The sequence below is a fragment of the Monodelphis domestica genome, chromosome 7 (assembly GCF_027887165.1).
Source record: "Monodelphis domestica isolate mMonDom1 chromosome 7, mMonDom1.pri, whole genome shotgun sequence".
NCBI classification, from domain to species: Eukaryota; Metazoa; Chordata; class Mammalia; order Didelphimorphia; family Didelphidae; genus Monodelphis; species Monodelphis domestica.
In genome coordinates this window covers 94782575-94806119 of record NC_077233.1, presented here as the reverse complement: position 1 = coordinate 94806119, position 23545 = coordinate 94782575, and the positions used below count along the sequence as shown (strand labels likewise).

Here is a 23545-nt window from a genome sequence, read left to right as displayed (position 1 = left end):
TTTTTTAGAGACCTGTTGGAGTTGCTACTTTGTTATGCATATAAAAAAAAGAATACTGTTATAGTATCTTTTTTAAGATTCTTGTCAACTACCTAAATGGATATATTTTGGAGGCTCCTATTTTCTTCTTTTTAATAAATCTCTCATTTCCCACCCTGCTGTGCTCAGGTCTCCACACCCCTTTCTCAGCTTTTTGTGTTGTCTTTCCTCCATTTGGAGTGTATGGGGTGTTCAGAGAGGACTAGCACCTCCGATATGGAGGCTTCCTGAACCCTTTCTGGGGCTGCTTGACTACCTTCCGTGTCCACCTTTCACCCAGCTCTCACCTGTAGAGGCTGCAGCCGCCACACTCCAGCAAAATGGTCTGGGCAGGCAGGCTACACCAGATTGAGGGTGACCTTCATTGGTGAGTTAAGGAGGTTGTCTCTACCCCAAGCAGGTGAAGACTTCTTCCAGTTGATTGGGCAAGATGAGAACAGTTTGTTCCAATGGCCATGAAGTAGCTGAAGCAGGCACTGTGGAGCTCTTAATCAAATCTGGTAGATGCCAAGATCATCCATGGCTAGACCAATCAACCTGACTTTAGTCTTGCCACTGGGCTTCAGTGACTCTGAAAGAGAGAAGGAGGCTGACAACTTTCTCTGCCTCATTTAAATCAATTCATTCCAAATGTCATCGATCCTCCTTGAAACAAAGGACAAGACAGATAACGATCTTATTCCATTGTGGGAGCAGCAAGGTGGCTCAGTGGATAGAGGGTCAGGCTTAGAGACAAGAGATCCTGGATTCATATTTGTCTATAGCCACTTCCTAGCTAAGTGACCCTGGGCAAATGTTTTAATTCCCATTACCTCTTTCTTACCACTCTCCTGCCTTGAAACCAATATAAAATATTGATCCTAAGACAGAAAGGAAAAGGTTATTTTTAAATACTCCTCCATTACACTTCTTGAAGGCAGTTTTTTTTTCTTTTTCATTTTTATCTCTAGCACTTGGCACAGTGCTTTGAGCATAGTAGGCTCTAAAGTTTACTGATTGATATGGTCACACCTTTGATCTAGCATAATTTCCATGATCAAGAATTCCCAACTACCTTAACCCATCATTCCATCTTTCCATTTGCTTTGCTTCTCCCAGATCAATTTTGTATCTTCATTGTGCCTTCCATTCCTTCCACCCCTCAGTTCACTTGTGCTCTGATTTCATTTTCTTCCCCTCCCAATCCATATGCTAGTTAACCAGTTCAACATTACACTGCCCTTGTCTCTTGAGTCCTTGGCACCCTAGATTTATCACTTGTCCCTGACCTTCCTGCCTTGCCAAACTCCATCCCTGGATTACTCTCATCCTAATTACTAGAATTGGGAGGAGGGAAAATCATGTAACTATGGTGATCAGAACCACTACAAATTTGTTAACTAATATTATCCAGCAAGGCAATTTTTTCCACTTTTCCCTAATTGACTGCGACACTCCCCACAGCAACAATTCAAACCTCTCCTCAAATGTCATTTTCCATCCTCTATCTCCACCTTTTATGCTACTTTACTGGAAAAATATAGGCCATTTCTCTTCATCTCCCTCTTCTCAAACAATAAATTAGCAAGCATTTATTAAGACCTACTATGGGGAGGAATATTATTGTGCTGTAAGAAATGATGAGCATGAAGAGCTCAGAAAAACCCGGAAAGACTTACATGAATGGAAGCAAAGTGAAATAAACAGGAGAACATTGTACACAGTGGCAGGAATACTATACAGTAAACAACTGTAAATAACTTAGGTATTCTCAGAAATGCAATGATCCAAAACAATCCCAAAGGACTCAAGATAAAAAAAAAATGCCATCTGCTTTCAGAGAAAGAACTGCTGCAGTCTGAGTCCAGACCAAAGCAAACATTTTTCCCTTTTCTTCTTAATTTTTCTGCTCACGTTTCTTTCCACAAAAGGATTAATATGAGAAAATGTTTTACATGATTGCTCTTGTAAAATCTATATCAGACTGCTTACCACCTTGGCAGGAGTGGGGAAAAGGAAAGGAGGGAGATGATTCAAGACACAAAATTCTTTTTTAAATTTTAGAAACTGTTTTTACATGTAATTGTGAAAATTTAAGAAAAAAATTTTTGAGGGGAAAAAAAGACCTACTATGGGGATGCAAATACAAAGAATAAAATGTCCTTTATTGTAAAAGCGATTACATTTTCCTCTAGTCTACATCTTTAAACCCCTTGATATCTCCTTCAGTTCTCTCTTCCAATCTGGTGCAGAGATAATCATTCTTTACAAATACCCTTTGGTCTCACCCTCTCCTGACTCCTCTGATAGAGTATCAGCACAGTTACCATCATCTAATATTCACTCTCCATAACCACTAATTCTTTTCCACCTGTCTTACAAAAACCCAGGATTCTCCCATCCTTAAAGAACCCACTTTGAGTTACTACTCCATCAAGCTATTTTCCTATATCTCCTCCATATGGTTATTGTAACAATAAGATTCCTTCTAAAATATTTTCTTTTCTTTTGTCATGGCCAGAGAAATTTACTATAAACAGAGGAGGGACATCATTGTTAACAATATGAAGACTATTCCAATAGGACTAAGCCTAAAGGCTTACTAAACTATCATGGTGTATAACAGGGCAAAACTCCCTCGACTCTTGACTTCAGGTGAAAGTACAATTCCTTTATGCCCAAAGAGCTTTTAAAAGAATGCAGGTCCTTGAATCGAGAAATACCACTACTAGGTTTGTACCCCAAAGAGATCATAAGGAAAAAGACTTGTACAAGAATATTCATAGCTGTGTTCTTTGTGGTGGCAAAAACTGGAAAATGAGGAGATGCCCTTCAATTGGGGAATGGCTGAACAAATTGTGGTATGTGATGGTGATGGAATACTATAAGGAATGATGAATAGGATGATTTCTATATGAACTGGAAAGGCCTCCATGAACTGATGTGGAGTGAAATGAGCAGAACAAGGAGAACATAGAAACCGAAACATTGTGGGACAATGAAATGTAATCAATTTTGCAGTGCAATGATCCAGGACAATCCTGAGGGACTTATGAGAAAGTTGCTATCCACCCCCAGAGGAAGAACTGTGGGAGGAGAAACACAGAAGAAAAACATATGATTCATCACTTGTTTACATGGGTATAGGATTTGGGATTTTGGTTTTTAAAAATTACTCTATTACAAAAATGAGTAACATGGAAATAGGTATCAAGTGATAATACATGTATAACCCAGTGGAATTGCTTGTCAGCTGGGGGGGGTGGGGCAGGAGGGGTGGAGAAGAGGGGAGGGAGAGAACACGAATCATGTGGCCATGGAAAAAAATTTAAAACTAAATTAATTAAAAATAAAGTCCAATTCCTTTTGGAATAGCCAGTCAAAACGCAGAGATCCACATTAATGAAAGGGGCTCATAAGAGGTGGAAAACTGAGTCAAGAGGATCCTTTTACCTCAGCAGGCTGTCTTTGATCTGTTAATATTCAGAGATGATACTCCCAGGAGCAGTTCTTGGCATTTTCCCTTGAATCGTAAGAGTACTGGCTTAAAAAATTACTCAAAAAGTTATACCTGTATTCAATTATCAGAACAAATCAAATTATGACCCCAAGAAGTTCCACTTTACAAAGAAAGGTCTACCACATACAACTTAGAGCAAGGTACAATTATTTTAGTTTGGAAAAACAAAAACAAAAACTTACCTTCCATCTTTGAATCAATGGTTCCAAGGCAGAAGAGTGGTAAAGGCTAGGCAATTAGGGGTTAAATTATTTGCCCAGGGTCACACAGCTAAGAAGTATCTGAGGCTACATTTGAACCCAGGACCTCCTATCTCTAAGCCTGGCTTTCAATCCACCGAGCCTCCTAGCTGCCTCCCTAGTTGTTTTTCACATTAACAGCAACATTAGTGAGTTCACAATAAATAACAAGTGGTAAAAAATACCTATCCTTAGTACTTATTAAACACATGTTGTCATTCAGTCATTTCTGTCATATCCAGCTCTTTGTGACCCCATTGGGATTTTTTTTGGCAAAAATACTAGGGTGGTTTTATTATTTCCTTCTCCAATTCATTTTACAGATGAGGAAACTAAGGCAAAAAGTTACATGACTTGCCCAGGGTCACACAACTAGTAAGTGTCTGAGGTCACATTCGAACTCAGGAAGGTAAGACTTCAGTCTGGGCTTTCTATTTCACTGTACCACTCAGCTGATTTATTAAGCACATGAAGCCTTTTCAAAAGGTTTCATTTCCAGGTAGCATAGTCAATAGTCAGATCAGGACTTGGATTCAATCCCACTTGAGACTTACTAAATGTGTGGCCTTGAGCAAATCATTTAATCTCTTGCCTCAGTTTCCTCATCTGTAAAATGAGGCTAATAATAGCAACTAGCTCCCAAAGTTGTTGTGAGGAATAAATAATTATTCAGTGCTTACACATACTGTTTGGTGCCTAATAAATACTATATAAACTTAATATTAGTTTAATACATCCTGAAAGAAAAACTAATTATTAGAACATTTAAAAATAATTATATTCTGAGACTTTACACTGAAAGAAAAGAGACTGGGAAACGCTTCTGAGCAAAGATCTGGCTTTATTAGGAGCAAAGAAATCTCACAGATCAGATGTCTACAGACCCCCCAATTTGAAGTCTGAGACCCTGAGTTGCAAAATATACATTCTTTTATAGTTTTCATGTTTGTTCCCCAACCCTGCACTTCTGAGAAATCCCCAGATTCTCTTTTGGGTGGTCTCTGAGACCTCTTCAATGGGCAATCTTGGAATGTATGGGCATCTATGGACAAGAGGAGACAACACTAAAATAGCATACAATGTACTTTATTATTACTTTATTTAATGTTGGTAATGTCATACTGTGCAACTAATTTATCACTTAAACTTTATTCTGCATATGTGTGTAGAAGAAATCACATTTTATATGGGGTCAGCATGCTATTCCCCATGGAAATGGGGCCTTCCTATATATTCTTGCTGATAAGATTTTTAGGACCTTGCCAAGACCCAAAATTCAGGAGAACCTGCCAGTTCACAGATAATGAGACTTCCTCCCAAGATCTTTTGTATTTTCCCAGACACTGTTATTATTTTTTTTTTCAAACCAAAATTTGCCCATTTGAACATTTAAGAAAGTTTTCAACCACAAAGACATTGTATTCCAGACAAAAGCCTCTACTACGTAATAACTCAAAGTCATCATTTCATAGCACTTGGATCAAAAGAGGAGCTAACCTAATAATATAATTGCTTTATACCGTAGGTATTATTCCACAAATTAACAGCACTTCTTCATAGTAATTTCCCAAAATCACAATGCAACTATAACCATGCTAACATAAAACAATATGATAGATTTAAAATATAGACACAAATTTTATAGCACATCCATTAATGTTGATTGACTTCATCTCTAAATTATCTTACATAGGAAAAACATTTGTCTACAGATTTTGGCATTCTATACAAATTGCATTCAGAGACCAGTATAGAATATTTACCCCTTTTGCTCATATAGCTTCAAACAGTTATTGTTCAGAGAATAAATCTCCCATGCTTGAATAATAATTTTTCCCAATGAAGACCTTTACAAATATTATCTCATTTAATCCTCACAGCAGCCCTGGAAGGTAGGCATTATTATTGTTATTATTGTTAATTATTCCTATTTTACAGCTGAAGAAACTGAGGTAAGATGAGGTTAAGTGACTTTGCCCAGATTTGGACAGATTTGAATGCAGGTCTTCCCGGCTCTATTCCCTGCATGCCATTCTATCTACTGCACCATAAATTTGCCTGGAGTTATGATTAAAATTTTCTAGAGGCTGTATTTTAACTTATAATTATTAAATAATAAAAAGTGGGCCAGAGGGGGGAGGAAAAAGCCTCAGTCACATGTGGCCATCCCCTCTCTTACTTGCCTTTTTCCCTAAGCCAGCTGTGCCAGCCCCAAGACAGACTGAGCACCTCCCCAGGCCCCAATTCCACAGGAAGAGTGTGAGTTCTCCACCCTCTGCCATCTTATGCTCTTTCTGATGGCCCTTTCCCAAACCACCTGGAAGACTCTGACCTCCACCTGGACAAGAGGCAGGTCTTCAGGACACCAGGAGTCCCCATGCAACATTGTGAATGGCCACAGCACATGCGCACTTTTTCTCCACCTGCCTCTCTCTCTCTCTCTCTCTCTCTCTCTCTGTTTCTCCAAACAAGATTAATAACCACTCAAGGTTTATAGATGAACAAAGACTTGTCCCCGCCGTGCTTCAGCAAGGGGGGGAAAGCAAGTTCATCTTCAGTCTTAAGATGAAACTTTTGTTTTTCTTTAAAGTCAAAAAGTTGTTTTGGGGGGGTGTCAAAAAGGGGTACAAATTAATATTAACTTTCTATGCTGGTTTGCAGTGCCATAAATTTCTGCAAATAGGGAAACTTCTTCCTTCCCTCTTATCTTTCTCTGTCTCTGTCTTTTTCCAATCTCCACAGGCATTCCTAGTTAGAAACACAGGTATGAGACTATCTTTTGAAAGCTTTAAAATTTTTGGCAGAAAAGCTCTCATTCTTTTACCCTCCCAAAAGGGCACATAATGGCATTGATGTTAGAGAGGTGACTGAAAGGAGAGTGATGCCCTTGACAGGAGTTTGGACAGTGGCTAGGAAATGCCACACACCCTGCTGAAGTTGTTCTCTTCTTCATTAAGAATCGTTACTAACCTGGAGCCTGGAACCTCCAGAGACTAACATTGTCATTAGGGAAGATAAATATTAGCTAGCCAAATTTCAGCAAACCCCCTTATATAATTGGTGGGCAGAATTGACAACTTAGTGCTGTGATTCAGTTAAGCATGTCCAATGGACTTCTTCCTTTTGGATCTACATATCTTTGTGAGGTCTGACTGCTATTAAAACAAGTACAAACTGAATTCAGAACTAGACCTTCAAAATACCATCACAAAATGTTAAACCAAGATTTTCAAGGATAATGAAGCATATTCCATCAAGATGATATATTGCTAATAAATTTAATATTATTTCATCTGTCTCATCCTTTCAAAAATCAATTTTGTACATATTTTATGATATTGATATAATCATGATATAAATTATATATGTAGCTATATTGTGGGGTACCCAAATTTTTTTTACCAATACAGATGTGTCCAAAAAGCTTAGTCTACTTCTCTAGAGAAACATTCATAGATTAGAAAAGGCTAATTCATTATGACACTTTCTTTTGATAGATATTTTAAGAGCTCCCATTTCCTTTTGTTCCCATTCACTTAATTTTGGATTTTACTTCATTAAATAACTGTGATTTGGTCCCAACTGAACTTAAATACATAGACCATGTCCAAATGGCTTCTCTTGCTAAATATACCTCCCACTACAAGTAAACTATTTGGCCTTCTCCTTCCCAAATTGTTCTGAGATTATGGTTTCCCTAGAGTTTGATCATTTCTAGGTAAACTACTGAAAAAGAATTTCTGAGCCTGCAAAGGGGAGGACCAGATTCCAAACTGGTTTAGGATAGCTTAATCCCAATAATCTGGTTTACTTCAAATATATAGAACTAACAGGGATAGGTTTATAATTTACTACTTAGAGGGCTTATATTTATTATAAATCACAATATTAAAATCTGATTTACTACTTTTTCATTAAAGCTTAATCAACTTATTATCCTACATCATTGTATGAGTTTAAGCCCCTTAAACCTACAACTTTCATTCCTTCTTTCACTCTTATAAGTCAGGTTTCACCCACTTTCAGAAGGAGCTTACTTAAGATAAAGGTCAAATGAATTCCATGAAGCTTTAATGTCAGATATTCCAGGAAATCTAAGCTATTGCTGTTGCTCCAGGCTGTGAAAAATCCAATTCTCCAATTCTAGCCAAACCTAACACTGTACAGATTAGGTCAATTTTTTTGCCTGTTCAAGGTTCTTCTTTTAGGATTATAAAAGAACTGCCTAAATTGTCGAGTTTAGTTACTAAGTTACTCAGTTACCAAGGAACCCATTTATTGGCAAATGTTAGTTTTTCTAATGCATTGATTTGATTGTGTTTGAACCTTGTTGCCTTAGTTTTTCTTAGCTGCAGACTTCAATCATGAATCTACTCAAAATTTTATACAAAATACAAAAATATTTTATACATTTTTATACAAAAATAAAGGTCTTCATTTAAAAAAAAGGATTTTCTTCTACAGTAACTATTTAATAAGCAGTTAAATTTGAGGCCAGAAAGCAAAGATTTAAAAATCATGGTGAGTAGGAAATAATCTTTGCATCAAGTATTATTGATAAAAGCCTGATAATTCTCATATTGGAAATTTAAAAATACTTAATATCAAGTCATTCCCCAAGAGATAGTCAGAATATGTGAGCAAATTGTCTTCCAAAGAAAAAATTCAAACTATCAACGACCATTTCAAAAGAGAAATTGAAATAAAAACAGCTCCAACGTTCACCTCATACCCTGCAATTGGGCCTCCCCAGGTTATCTATCACCAGGGTATCCTGTCAGTAACATGAAAATTAGGCATGTTATCAGTAAGAAAAACAGTGAACACTTTTATTTTTCTTTTCAAAGCCTTCAAAAGGATAGTTCTCTCTCTCTCTCCCTTCCCCCTCCCTTGCCTCACTCACCCCAGACAGCATTATTCAGATCTAGTTGAGATAAGACAAACATTTAACCTTGAGCCAACATGGTTGGAAAATATATGGATCAGGAAAACCTAAGTTCAAATCCTGTTTCAGAAATATATAAATTGTGTGACCTCGAGCATTATTTTTTCTAATGAATCTTCTTGTTTCAATATCCCAGCATCTCTGAACTGCTATAATGGGATGGGCTATCTTATTGGCTTATTTTTATGTTCTTTTTCTAGCTCTGTTGTTTATAAGGTTAGCTCCATAAAATCTGAACAGGTTTTCACCACATGAACTCATTACTGGAAGGCCAATCTGATTACTGAAGGCCAATTGGGTTTTACTAAATTATACTGTCTATCACTAGCAGGCTTTAGCAATATTAGATTATCTAGAGAATCTCTACAAGTGACCTGGAACCTGAAGACAGTCAAGGAAATTACCTCGATGAGCCTATTCTGATCCATAGATCCACAGATGTTCAAGAAACACGCAGGAAATAATTGCCAAATCCCTGGAGTTCATGGACCCTGCCAAAGGACTTGACACCCTTAAGGCTACAGTTATATTGGATTCCATTATTCACCTTAATTTTATTTTTTTGCTATTTTTATTAGTTCTATATGTTATGGACCAGTTACCTATTCTATAAGCTGTATATCATTTCTTCTTGGACTGATACTGATTTGGGAATTTTTTAAAAATCAAATTGTGAGATTGTTAATAGTCCCAAGGAGTGGAATTGTAGGTAGCAAGGTAACCAAAATTCCATTTTGTAAAGTCCCTCCATCTCGGCCCTGGTCCTTATCTATCTTGGGGTTCTGCCTCCTTTTATGGTACAAGGCTTGCAACATCCGAATCCTTACTAACCCCCAAAATAGAGAGTGTTTTACTTTTATGTCTTTCTGATAATCATGAGACAACCTGGAGTCACCTGGAAAATCCCCTGCTTCTTTATCACTGTGTATAAAAGCCCATTTCACTGATTCTGCAATTGTAGTCCCTGCAGACTGTCTATGTGCACATACTCTGGGTGATTGCTACTTGTTAAATCTCATAATAAAGCTGTTCTAATTTCCCTCCAACTCTAGTGTCTAGATGTGACCCTTCATAACCAATTATCCTGTGAAACTGCATAATCATCTAACATAATCATCCGATAAATTTTATTAATATCTAAAAAGCTCAGATTATAACACACACACAATTTAGTGTAGAAATATATCAAACTCAACAGAGAAACAAGGTGAGATAGAAGAAGCAGTTAAGAAAGAATATCATGGAGAAAATGGCCAATAGTAAAATGAACTTCCACGTCCTGAAGAGATAATTAAATGGAGGGGAAAAAATGAATCTATAGGATTAGATTCAATTAAGGAACAGCTAAACATACTGTAGTCTATGAATGTGACAGAATATTTTTGCTGTCAGAAATTATGAAACACAATTTCAGAAAATCCTGGTTCAAACTGATACAGAATAAAATTAGCAAAACAATTTCTATGACAGCATTATTGTACAGAGCAACTTTGAAAGACAATTATGATGATGAAGTTGGTGACTAACACATTCCCAGAAATTAATCTTGTGATTAAGTATGATACATATTTCCTGAGAGAATGGATTCAAAGTATAAAAGGAAATATATATTTTTTTTGAACGTGGCTACAGTGTGGATTTTTTTTACTTACTGTGCTTGCTTTGAAGGTCTCACCCACACACCAATTTTTATTGGGAGGGGGCGGGAGAAGAAATTCTAATGACGTCAAACAAAGGCTACTGAAATCTTTAAAGTAGTGCACAGGCAACAGGTTAGAAGGAAACACAAACAGTACAGTTTTGCATTTATTATATGGTGGTTTTTTAAACCCTCCATCTTAGAATCAATACTATGTATTGGTTCTAAGGCAGAAGATCAATAAGGGCTAGGCAATGGGGTTTAAGTGACTTGCCCAGGGTCAACCAGCTAGAAAGTGTTTGAGGCCAAATTTGAACCCAGGACCTCCCATCTCTAGGCCTGGCACTCAATCCACTGAGCCACCTGGCAACTGCCTTATATAGTTTTTTAAAGTACAGAATGGAATGAAATGAAAGAAATCCAGTTTCCTAGTAAATCTTTTTATGTACAGGTAGCAAATGCTCATTTTTAGGCTCTTAAATTCATAATAAAAAAATAAGTCAAAGAAATAGAATTTTTAGAAGTACAGTGGTGGACTTCAGGGCAAAGAGTTGTTGTTTTGGAAATGAGCTGCCTGTAAGATATCCAGTGTGAAATGTCCCAACATAGAAGATTGGAACTCGGGTGCGAGACTAGGACAGGATACATGGATCTACAGCATCTGCATAGAAATGATAATCAAATCTAAAGAGCTAATGAAGTCCCCAAGTGTAGGCAGATCAAATCCCAAGATAGAGCTTTGAGACTTCCCTCATGATGGGCCAGCAAAGGGGACGGGAAGAGTCAGACAGGTAGAACTGAGAGAGAACAATGCCTCAACATCCCAGAGTATTTAAGAAGACGAGGTGGCCAAATGGAGTCAAGAATGAGGGACGAGAAGAGGTCATTCAGATTTGGCAATTAAGAGAGAACTTTGCAGAGAGCTCTTTGGGTTGGAAGCAGTATGGAAAAGGGTTAGGCAATTGGCAAAGAAGTAGAAGCATAAACTGCTTTTTCCAGAAATTTGGCTTGAGAGAAGAAATCCAAGAAAGCTTTAAGGAATGGCAGAGTCCCCTTAAGGGTTTTTGCTTTAAGGACTGGGGAGATCTGGGCGTGTTGGCCGGCATCAGAAAAAGAACCAGCAAACTGAAGGCTGAAGGGATTATAGAAGGGATCCAATGGAGGAAACCATCATGGGGAAGAGCAGATAGGGGTTGACTTTGGTAGAGATAACAGCTTGACTCAAGCCTAAAGGGGGAAATGGTGCTATCAAGGGGGCTTATGACGTAGAAAAGCCCACAGGAATGGTGCATACATAAATATGCATAGAGGAAGGGAGGGGCTAAGTGGGAGAGGGGAAGAGAGGGTTATGGAAGGCTTGAAGAAAAGTTTGCTGCCCAGGGAGATTCGACCAACTGTGTAGGGGCCACAACCGACACCATTCTATGATTTAAGTAAGACCAGCTGAGGCAGATGGCAAGCGCAATGGAGCTTTGGAGCTGACAAAGCATCATCGTCAAGAGAAGAGGCACGTCAAGAAAGGCCCACGTGATGCTGAGCTGTGGGTTAACGCTAAGGTCCAGATGGGGAAGGGAGGAAATTAAAACTAGACAGCCAAGGAGTCTACTGAGAAGCAGAGGCCCTAGAAGTCATCTTAAGGATACAGATACAGAACAGACTTGGGATGGTGAACGTAGGGGGAGAAATGAAGTCATAATTATTTATCTTAGAAGGAAAAGACTCGAAGGTGATAGTAAGATAAAGGTCATGGCTGGCACTCTCAAAGACCAACATAGATGAGTTGAGGAGATTGGAGGGCTGGGCTGTTTAAGGGGAAAATTAACACATATGTTGAAGTCCCCAAGGATGATGGCAAGAAAGGAAGGCTCTGAAGCAGGAACTGAACTCCAAGGGATGAGGAATGGCTCAAGGGCTGGTAAGTGATTGCCATCAGGATCCATATTGGGTTCTGCTTGCATAGTTTAACTTCAAAGGTGAAGAGAGGGTGAAGTTGGTGACAAATGGCAACAGAGGGGAAGTCTGAAGATAGCAGCGTGGGCATGGAAAACCCAGTGGAATTGCACATCGGCTATAGGGGTGATGAGGCGGGGAGGAGAGAAGGGAAAGAATGTGAATCATGTAACCATGGGAAAATATTCTAAATTAAATAAAAATTTTCAATGAAAAAAGGATAGCAGTGTGGGAAACAGTATTGACTCCCTCTACAGAACCAGATTATTGTCATTGTTGAGAATGATTTAAGGTATAACCAACACTAGAACACTAGAAAGAATTGCAAAGGGTTGCAGTGATACTGGGAGAATTGAGTCTTCTTAAGGGTCAGAAGATAGCTATAACACACAACAGCTCAGTGGGGCCATTCTGGGGTCAAGAAGAGGAGAAAGGGGCAGCTGGGTGGCTCAGTGGATGGAGAGCCAGGCCTAGGGATGGGAGGTCCTGGGTTCAAATCTGACCTCAGACACTTCCTAGCTGTGTGACCCTGGGCAAGTCACTCAGCCCCCATTGCCTAGCCCTTGCCACTCTTCTGCCTTGGAACCAATACACAGTATTAATTCTAAGATAGAAGGTAAGGGTTTGAAAATAAATAGATAGGTAGATAGATAAATGAATGAATGAAAAGAGGAGAAAGATGCTTGAGATGGATGCAGTTAAATCACATACACATTTATCTCATGAGAAAAGTTCTTTCCCGGTCAAACAGAGACTAGGCCATGTTGGCAAAGGCGTGGCACTGGTGCCCTGGTGGCATGGAGGAGGCTGCTCCATTCTCCCTCTCTACCCATACCTTATCATTTTTACATGCTTCACCCCTCTGTCCAGCAGCCCAATGCAAGCACTTCAGCTCTCTGCAGTAATGCAGGGGTCAGGACTCACAGGTGGTTGTTCAAGGTGCAGTTTGGGCACTCAATATCTAAAAGATTCACCAATATTGCAAGGTATTTTTAAACACTTTTATCAGTTTTAACACTCTCAGGAGAATTTTGTTATATATTCTTATGCTCTCTTACAAGAGTGTAAGATAAAATCTCTTTTACCAGATTAGGAGCTCCACCAATGTTTTGATTGCTTAATATGTATGCTACTAGGAATGTAAATTTCACACAATATATATAAAACATATGATTTTCTCAATTTTCCTGTTTTTGATTAAATACGTGTAATTACTAATTAATACACTAATTTTTACTTCGATATACGCTTCATTCACATGTGATATTTGCATTTAGACCTGAGTCACTATGGCTAATGATAAATAACATATAAATAGGGATGATTACAGAAAATCTGTGACAAGGTGTGGAAAGAATAAAAAGTGAAAGATTCTTGAAAATAAATCAAAGAGTGCTTCTGTTTACAACTTTAATTTTGATAAATGCTTACCTTGAATAATACAATGAAAATATAACCATTAAAATACTCATTTAATACATCTGGCCGATTGAGGAATGTTCACTTTATTAGCATTATGTTTTAATTCCCTGAAATGGCTTAGATGTAAAGGTCTGAACCTATCCAAGAAAATATAGCAGGCAGGCAGTAATAATTTTCCAAGTCAAAACTACGAAAGGACAGCATTGTAAGGCTAGATATAAAAGGTAATGTTGAAATTACTAAAGAAAAGTGTCAGGTGAGGCAAGGGTCAGAGTGAATAAGAATGGTAAGTCAAAGGGAGAAGGTGGAGGTCCTCCCTGACATCAATTAAATCCAGCCTTTAAATATGAAATTGCATTTTTGACCCGAAAGGTAGGGGGCCGGAGTCTCGGTAAAAGACAAGGTCACCCCTCTCATCTACATCCCAACCTCACTCCCTCCATACAAATTCAGACCTCTCTAGGAAGAAAACCAAATTAAATTTGTGGTGAAACCAATTCAATCTCTAGTTGTTCCCCTCTCCATTGAGTCCCCTCTTGGATTAAAAGGCAGTTTCTGCCCTTTTGCCTAACAGCTGAAATTTTGTAATTCCCTGCACCAAACTATATATGACTTAGTAGATAAGCAGTAGTGAGTTTCCAGATAGTCTCAAAATGTAAAGGGTGCAACAGAAGAAATTAAGAGTAAAAGGATTGCCTTTACAAAGTCTAAATGACTTGTCCAGTGTTATACAACTTACAAGGGGGAGGATTTAATTTCAATCTTCCTGAAACTAGTACTATATTACTTCCTACGATCGGCTTCAACTAAAAGCAAGCTTGAAATCTCTCTTCTAATTTTTACAAATGATGCTCTTGGGGCCTTTCCTGATAAATGCAAGGAATTCTTGAACATGATGAAAACTCCCCTTCAAGAAAGAAAAATCAGTTATCAATCTCCCCTCCCCAGAATCATTAATGGCACAGCTGAGCTCTCCTTAGCTAAGATGAATTTTGTAGAAATGGCCACAAAACTACAAAATCGGTCCTTTACAATTTACTCTGCAATATGGCTTTTCTGATGTCGAGATAAGTTTGAGCTCCATCTGAACTTTTTCCCACATTTATTACATCTATATGGTCTCTCTCGGGTATGAAATCTGTCATGCATAATAAGCTGGGATTTCTTAGGAAAGGCTTTATCACACATGTTACACTTATAAACTTTTTCCCTAGTTTGAAATTCTTGATGTGAAGTAAGACTGGAGTTCTGGGGGAAAATGTCTGCATTATCATTTTCATAAGTTTTCCCCCCAGTGTGTATTTTGCAATGTAAGCTAAAGACCGAGGCAGAGCTGAAGGATTGCCCACATTTAGTACATTTATAAGGTTTTTCACAATCCCGTCTTTGTAGATACTCAATAAGACGTTTGGTATTCCTATTCTTTTTGCCACCATACTGATCTTTAAAGATTTTCTCCCCACTGTGGATCATCTGATGAGCCAGTAGGATGTCTTTCTGGCTGAACACTTTGCCACATTCTTGACATTTGTGTTGTTTCATCCCAGGGTGTCTTTTCTGATGTTGAATGAAGTTTGACTTCCACCTGAAGGCTTTCCCACAGACACTACACTTATAGGGTCGTTCTCCAGTATGAAGTCTCTGATGTATAAGAAGTGTTGACTTCTGAGAAAAGCTTTTTCCACATTGGCTACACTTATAGTAGTTCTCCATGATTTGGTTTTTCTGATGAACTTTAGGGATATGAGTCCTCTGATGTGCAATGAGGTATGGTCTACAGCTGAAAGTTTTCTCACATTGACTGCACTCATAGGGTTTCTCCCCACTGTGAATTCTCTGATGATCAATAAGGGTTCTCTTCCGAGTAAAAGTTTTCCCACATTCCTGACATTCATAAGACTTCTCTTCGGTAGGAATTCTCTGGTGTTGAACGTCAGAGCCATGAGGAAAAATTCCCCTTTGCTCATTAACTTCATTGTATTTCTCCTCAGTGTGGCTTCTTCGATGTCGAGCAAAGCCGGAACCCCACCTAAAGTCTTTTCCACAAATATCACATTTATAAGGCTTCTTTTTGTTATGAGTTCTCTCATGAAGAAATAGGTAGGACTTGCGATTAAAGGCTTTCCCGCACTTACTACATTCGTAAGGCCTCTCCCCAGTGTGAATCCTCTCGTGCTCAACAAGGCTCCTGTTTCTTGTAAAAGTTTTCCCACAGTTGTTACATCGATAGGGCTTCTCTCCGCTGTGGATTCTCTGATGATCCACAAGGGTTCTGTTTCTTGTGAAAGTTTTCCCACAGTCATTACATCGATAGGGCTTCTCTCCGCTGTGGATTCTCTGATGATCCAGAAGGGTTCTGTTTCTTGTGAAAGTCTTCCCACACTCTTTGCATTTATAGCGTTTCTCTCCAGCATGGACCTTCCTATGTGTGTTACGTGTCGAGATGTGCCTGAAAGTTCTACCATATCGATTGCGAATGTGCAGTTTCTTTGTGAAGTGGAATTTCTGATGAATAATGTACTGGGAAATTCTAGTGAACTCTTTTCCACATTCTTGACATTCGTAGTGCTTTGGTACAGTGTGAATTCTTCTATGACGAGCAAAGTTTGAGCTCCACCTGAAGGTCTTCCCGCACTCTTTACACTTATACGGTCTCTCCCGGGTGTGAAGTCTTTGATGGTGTTCCAGATGTGAGCGATGGTTGAAGGACTTGTTACAGTCTTTACACTTATGAGGCATGTTTTCACCTTTTATTCTCTGAGCTTGACTGGACCCTGAAGTATGGCTGAAGGCACTCCCAACCTCACCACATGGAAGAGAATTCTCCCCACTGTGAGTTTTCTGATGCTGGAGAAGGTCCCAACTATGTCTGAAGTACATGCTACACTCACCACATTTGTAGATTTTCTGTGGTTTGGGAGTGCTCTGATAACATGACTCAACACTTTCCCCTGCCTCCCCTGCAGTGGCTTTTACATCCTTGCCTAGCATGTACCTGGAACCTCTCTCCTCTCCCGTCACTATCTCCAGAGCAGAATTTCCCCCTGGCTTCTCCCTGTTGTGGTCATGTTCAGCAGACTCTTCAAACTCAGGCTGCTGAGGAGCACAGGTCTGGAGTTCTCCTGGTGATGATGCTTCAGGATCTGCTTCAGCACTCTCCCGGGCTGGAGCCAGCTTCTTGTTCTCCTTTTGGGATTCATCACCTGGCCCAAAAGAAAATTTAAAAAGTGTCACTAGTCTTCTAAGGAGGAAGGGGAAAAGTATCTATGGATACAAAAATCTCGGTGTACATGGCTTCTTTTTCTGAGCATAAGGAATTCTTGGTGAAGAAACTCCCTCTACAGATCAGCAACCATTTTGAGTTAAATGACTTGCCCTGGGTCACACTGTCCGTATGTATCAGAGGTAGGATTTGAAGCTAGGCCTTCCTAAACCCAAGACCAGCTGTTTGGGCTTTTTAAATAGATAATGCAAAAGAGTTTTTCAGTATAGGAAAGGGATAATATAAAGCATAGAAAGGTATCAAAGAATACAACATTTTAGTAGGGAATTTATCACTCAATAAAAACTGTTGGGAAAAATATGGCAAAATGTGAGGTTCTAGCCACATCTTCTATTCAATTCAATCCCACACACATTTATTCAGTGCCTACCATGTGCCAAGCACTCTGCTAAACTCTGAGGATACAAAAGAGGCAAATAACAATTCCTACCCTCAAGGAGTTTACAACTTCATCATCATTATAAATGACTGTAAATTCCAAGTGGATGTACATTTCATTTAAAAAATAATTTAGGGTGCAGCTAAATATTTAGTTCATTGGATTAAGTGCCAAGCCTAGAAATGGAGTATCTGGCCTCAGATACTTCCTAGCTGTGTGACCCTGGATTAGTCATTTACCACTCCTACCCCCATTGCCTACCCCTAACTGCTCTTCTGCCTTGGAATCAATATACAGCATTGATCCTAAAATGGAAAGTGAGGGTTTAACAAAAAAATTTAGGGAAGATAAATCTCATGGAAATGTCCTCTGCAGGGGGATGTGCCACGCTTGCCCAGTTCCCCTCATCTCTCCCACCCCAGCCCATAACCACTGAAGACTCAAATAAAAGTTCTCATCACCAAAGTCCTTGGTGCAGTCAAATAGCTCATTTCTTTAATGGAGAGAATATTTAAAAAGATGCATTACCATCTGATTGGATATTGTACTCTAAGGATCTTTCCGTATGACTTGCAGCTAAAACTTCCTCTATGTGTTTCCTTCCCCATTAGAACAAGTTCCTCCAGAACAAGCAGGGATGGTCTTGCCTTTCTATTTATGTGCCCAGAGTTTTTCAGATGCTTTTTTGCACCAGGTCTAGAGCCCAATGTTTTTTTCATTCACTCATTCAGTGGAAAAGAATAGGGTAATATTAAAAATGGAAGAAAAGGGAGAGGAAAGAATAAGCCTTATTTATACTCTGCTATGGAGAGGGAGCACTTGAGGGAAAAAAGTAGAGAAGAACATCCTATCCAGGAGATACAGAGCAGGGATAACCAAGAACTGGTAAATATCAGCTGAAGATAAAAGGTAAGAATTTTTTAAATGACCATTTCTAGATCCCTGTTTACAAAGTGCTTTCAATACAACATCTCATGAGTGAATTGGGAAACTAAATCCAAACAAAGTGATTTACTGGCAAAAGCAAGCAGTCTGCAAACAGATCAGGTCTTTAGCTCCTTGGGAAGCAAAAAGACAACAAGGTGGGGCTTACAAGACTTCCTTTAGTTTAGAGAAGTAAAGAAAAAAAAAAGAACATAGAATCATGTCATCTAAGTTCCATTGGTGGAAAAGATGAGTGTTTCTTCTTTGTTGCTAGGGAATGCTGATTGGCTGTATCCACCTGCATCCTGCAAGGCAGGCTAGTGGTACAGAGATAATAGGTTTCCTGGTGTCCATCTGCAATCTCCAAGGACAGCGAGTTGTGCAGAGATAACAGGTTTCCTTGACATAAAGATAGCCCTGATTTATAGGCACACTGAACTTAAATTCAAAGAAAAAGAAACTTGACTTGGGCAGTTATGGTTGGCAAAGAAGCAGAATGAAATTAATTACAAATCAGAATCAGTTTGATTTTCTCAGTCCCACCCCCACCCCCCTCTGATCAATGGCCAGGATCATTCTTCTGTAAGCTAAATCTTTAAGATTTTTAATATAGTTAGTATCAGCAGAGTGCATTAGCATAAGCCTTTCTTGCATAAGTTTGGAAGAGGTTTTTAACACAGCAAACTAATCCCTTGGCGTGGGCAGTTACAGCTTTACTATAACTTGCTGATTATTGTGTAGGCTTTTCATAATTTATCCCAACCAGTTAAGAAATGAACAGAAAAAACTGACTAATTTTTGTTTTTAAACCCTTTACCTTCTACCTTAGAATGAATACTCTATTGGTTCCAAGGTAAAAGAGTGTTAAAAGCTGGGCAAGGGGCTTAAATGACTTGGCCAAGACTCACATAGCTAGGAAGTGTCTGAGGCCACAACTGAACCCAGCATGGCCCCCTCCTCTCTCTAACCCTGGCTTCTCAGTCCACTGAGCCACCAAGCTGCCCCCAAGACGGATTAATCTTAATACAACCCTCTCTCCCAGCCGCAGTAAGGATGACTAAAGGATCTACTTCAGTCTGGAGGGAGGAGATGACTCACTTGCAGCCTGAGCCAATTTCTCAATTTCAAGTGAAAGATTCAAACTACTTGCAGGGCTTACGGACTAATTTGAAAGGGAAGATTTGCACATCACCAAGGTAACCGAGAAAATTCAGCAAACATAAACACCATGAACAAAAGGCAAAAATAATATAATGATCATCATTATTAAACCATATCAAACCTCCTTATATCCTAATAACCCACTCTCAATATCCTTTTTTTTTTAACCCTTACTTTCCATCTTGGAGTCAATACTACATATTGGCTCTAAGGCAGAAGAGCAGAAAGGGCTGGGTAATAGGGACTAAGTGACTTTCCTGAGTCACATAGCCAGAAAGCGTCTGAGGGCACATTTGAACCCAGAACCTCCCATCTCCAGGGCTGGCTCTCTATCCACTGACTCACCTAATTTCTCTCTCAATATCCTTTTAATCAGCACATTTTATCTTAAGTCCCAGATGTCCCAGGTTGTCTTCTGGTCCCTGGAAACATCTTCTTTGGGACATTCTGAAACATTCTCAGAGAAGCTCTGAAAGGGGTGCCTCCTTAAAGAGCTGCTTCTCTGGTTCCAAGTTACTTGCAGAGATTACTCAATACAATTTAGTACAACCTTTTAAATTTTGCTTTACAATAACTAGTTCATATGATGAAAAAACAGCTCAAGCCTTATGGTTTGGGTCCTATTAACAATAGAGCTATAAAAATAACATCAAATTAAGAACCCATAATTGATTTAAAACTTCAAAAAATTTCAGTTATTACATACTGCTTGCTGTTTCTATCTTTACCTAAATTCATGTAGCTGATATAGACACTGCCAGCAACAGGCTGAAGGAAGAATATTAAAAAGAATATATAAAGGTCAAAAGGGCCCTTCTGTCTCTTTAATTATTAGATACTTGAAATAGGCAAAAGGTGATTGTAAATTCCCTTACAATTACTAATGCAATTTTATGTGAAAAATCTTTAATCCAATTTCTAAAAATGCATTATCCCATTAGCAACATTTAGAAGTCAATTATATACATTCATATATTCTAGTTCTTAGAGAAAACATCAAATCCTGTTGCTTTTTCATAGTTTACTACTCCATTTAATTAGAAAACTTTTGTGTCTTTGTCTTACTAGAAAATTTTTGCAGATTTATCTTAAATCCTCCCCTTAGGAGGATGTCATCCACATCACAACTATTAGAGTAGCAAACCCAAGAACTCATTTACTTAGTTGTGTAGGATGTGAAACTGACCACAATTTAGGATTAAAATAATAAGATATTTTGTACTTGCATCCTATTATAGTAACTCAGATGTTTTAGCATTAATTCATTAATTAATAGGCTTAGTGTTGCAATAACAAAACCTCTACAGTTCATGTGCCCTGATTATAGAAATTTGCTACAAAGGGAAAAAGGAGTAAAAGGATTGTAACATCAAGACCGTCCCTCCAGGTCTAAGCCTAAAAGCAAAGCATGATCTGACATAAGTATAACAAGATAAAGCACCCTTAGTTCTTGTTTGATTTTAGGTAGTTAACTTTTTTGGAACAGCTAATTATGTAGCAAAGTTCCATATTATTCACAAAGTCTCACAACCAGGTTCAGGATTAACCAGATAGAAAACATTTCTGTTCAAAAAGGAAATCTAACAATGGCAAAATTGAGTCAAGAGGAGCCCATCTTGGACTATACCAAGGTTGTCCCTTCAACTTACACACACACCCATCCATATTCACCTGTTGCAGTTCTCAGATCACATGCCCTTTCAGCAACTTGTGGCATTACCCTTAAATAAAGGTGGATTACTGACAATGACCATTCAGTAATTATACCTGAATCCAAAACTCAGAACAATATAAAATTACACTCCCAAGAGATTTTACCTTGACTACCAAGATTTGGTCTAGAAACACTTCTCTCTCATGTTGTTGCAATAATAGTTAACAATAAATCAAAATATACCCACCTAATGGTCCTTCTGGGACAGAATTTTAATTTTAATATATTTTCAAATATATTTTCATTTTTAATATATTTTCAAATAATTCCATATTGCAAATATATAACATCACGAAGAATAACCACATAAAGTTTTTCATATCCTTATCTCAATAAAATCAAAGCCTCTCTTCAGTCAGTGCAAACAGACTTTACCTTTCTATTTGCTTAAATCCTCCCTCTCTCTCTCCCTCCCGTGGCCTATGATTAAAGTCTTTAAAACTGTGCCTGTCACCTAGCTGTGTGACCCTGGGGAAGCCACTTAACTTAAATTGCTTTGCCACTCTTCTGTCTTAGAATATATGTCTTACTAATGTAGAAGGAAAGTAGGGTTGTTTTTAACCACTCCTGCCCTATTTCCTTTTTTTTTTTAAAGCATACCTGCCCTATTTCCTTCATATTCTGACACTCTTTCATAACCCAACTATGTATAAAACTAATCTCTCCACTCAATGTTTTTAGTTATAATTTAGCCCAAGTTTTTATTAGAAAATACAAACTAACTATAATATTGTTGCTTTGGGAGTTTTAGAAAGATTTTGCTTATGGTTAGCTATATAATTAAGTTCTATCATTTACAGAAGAAAATTTAGCAGTAACATAAAACATTCTTCCAAATTAAATTTTATTTACTCTTTTGTTGTTCCCTGATTCATACAAGCTTCTCTCTTTATAAGGCCAGAGAAAGAATTAATAATAAGTAGTTCTTAAGTACAAGATAAATTTAAACTGCAAAGTGCAATTTATTTAACAAGTAAAATAAACATCTTCTCTTACACTAAAACAATAAGTTTGTCACTCTCCAGGGAAAGAGTGATAAAAATTCTAAGAGCTGCTGTTCCCATATGACTTTCACAAAGTCTTATTTTCATCTTTCCTTAAAACAAATTCCAAGGTGTTACACCAAAATCACTAAAATATTTCAGCATTAATAAAGTTAAACTATATTTTGGAAATTTATAGTAGAAAAAATAATTTCAATCACAAATTTAATCTCTAATTAGTTTATGACACCATAAATTTCTGCATACTGGGAACAAAGATTCCCTCTTATCTATGTCTCTTGTCTGCCTTCTACCTTCATCGGAGTTTAGAAAGGCAAAGAAAGACAGACAGAGAGAAAGAGATTTTTTTTAAGTTTTTATTTTTTCTCAATTACATGTAAAAGCAATTTTTAACATTCATTTTAAAATAATTTTTTAATTCCAAATTCTCTCCCTCCTTCCCCTCCTCAAGAAGGTAAGTACTTTGATATATATTATACATGTGCAATCATGCAAAAAAAATTTCCATATTTACAATGTTGTAAAAGAGAACATAGAACAAAAAACAAGAAAATGAAAAATAAAGTTAAAAAATTATGCTTTAATTTGTAGGCAGACTCCATCAGTTCTTTCTCTGGAAGTGGATAGCATTTTTCATCATAAGTCCTTCAGAATTGTCTTGTATCATTGTATTGCTGAGAATAGCTAAATCATTCACAGTTAATCACCATACAAAATTGCTACTACTGTGTACAATCTCCTGGCTCTGCTCACTTCACTTTGCATTAGTTCATATAAGGCTTCCCAGGCTTTTCTGAAACCATTCTGTTCATCATTTCTTATTGCATAATATTTCACTGCAATTATCTACCAAAGATTGTTTAGCCATTCCCCCAACTTATGGACAATTATTTCAATTTTCAATTCTTTGACATCACAAAAAGAGCTATCAATATATATATATTTTAATACATAGCACTTTTTCCTATTTATTTGATCTCTCGGGATACAGACCTAACAGTAGTATTGCTGGGTCAAAGGGTATGGCATAGGGTTTTTTTTGGCATAGTTTCATAGTTCTCCAAAATGGTTGGATCAATTCACAACTCCCAACAGTGCTTTGGTGTCCCAGTTTTTCCACATTCCCCAACATTTATCATTTTCCTTTTCTAGCACATTAGCCAATTTGTTTTCTTAATAAGCATTTCACTAATAAATATTTAATTAAACCATTTTTTCATGTACCTATAGAAAGCTTTGGTTTCTTCTTTTGGAAACCATCTATTCATATCCTTTGACCATTTATCAATCAAAGAATGACATATTCTTATAAATTTGGTTCTCTATATACTTGAGAAATGAGGCCTT

The 23545-nt window shown here is 37.9% G+C and overlaps 1 protein-coding gene across 2 annotated transcripts in view; it reads right to left on the bottom strand.

Moving 5' to 3' along the window:
• Positions 1-4598: 4598 nt before the first annotated feature.
• The window catches only part of LOC100026337 (zinc finger protein 420-like), a 41617-nt gene continuing 22670 nt past the window's right edge, over positions 4599-23545 (bottom strand). For both annotated transcript variants that reach the window (XM_056805117.1, XM_056805118.1), the window contains one exon: positions 4599-16936. In XM_056805117.1, the coding sequence (XP_056661095.1) occupies positions 14769-16936 (2168 nt within the window). In that variant the 3' untranslated portion in view covers positions 4599-14768. The remainder of the gene's footprint in view (positions 16937-23545) is intronic.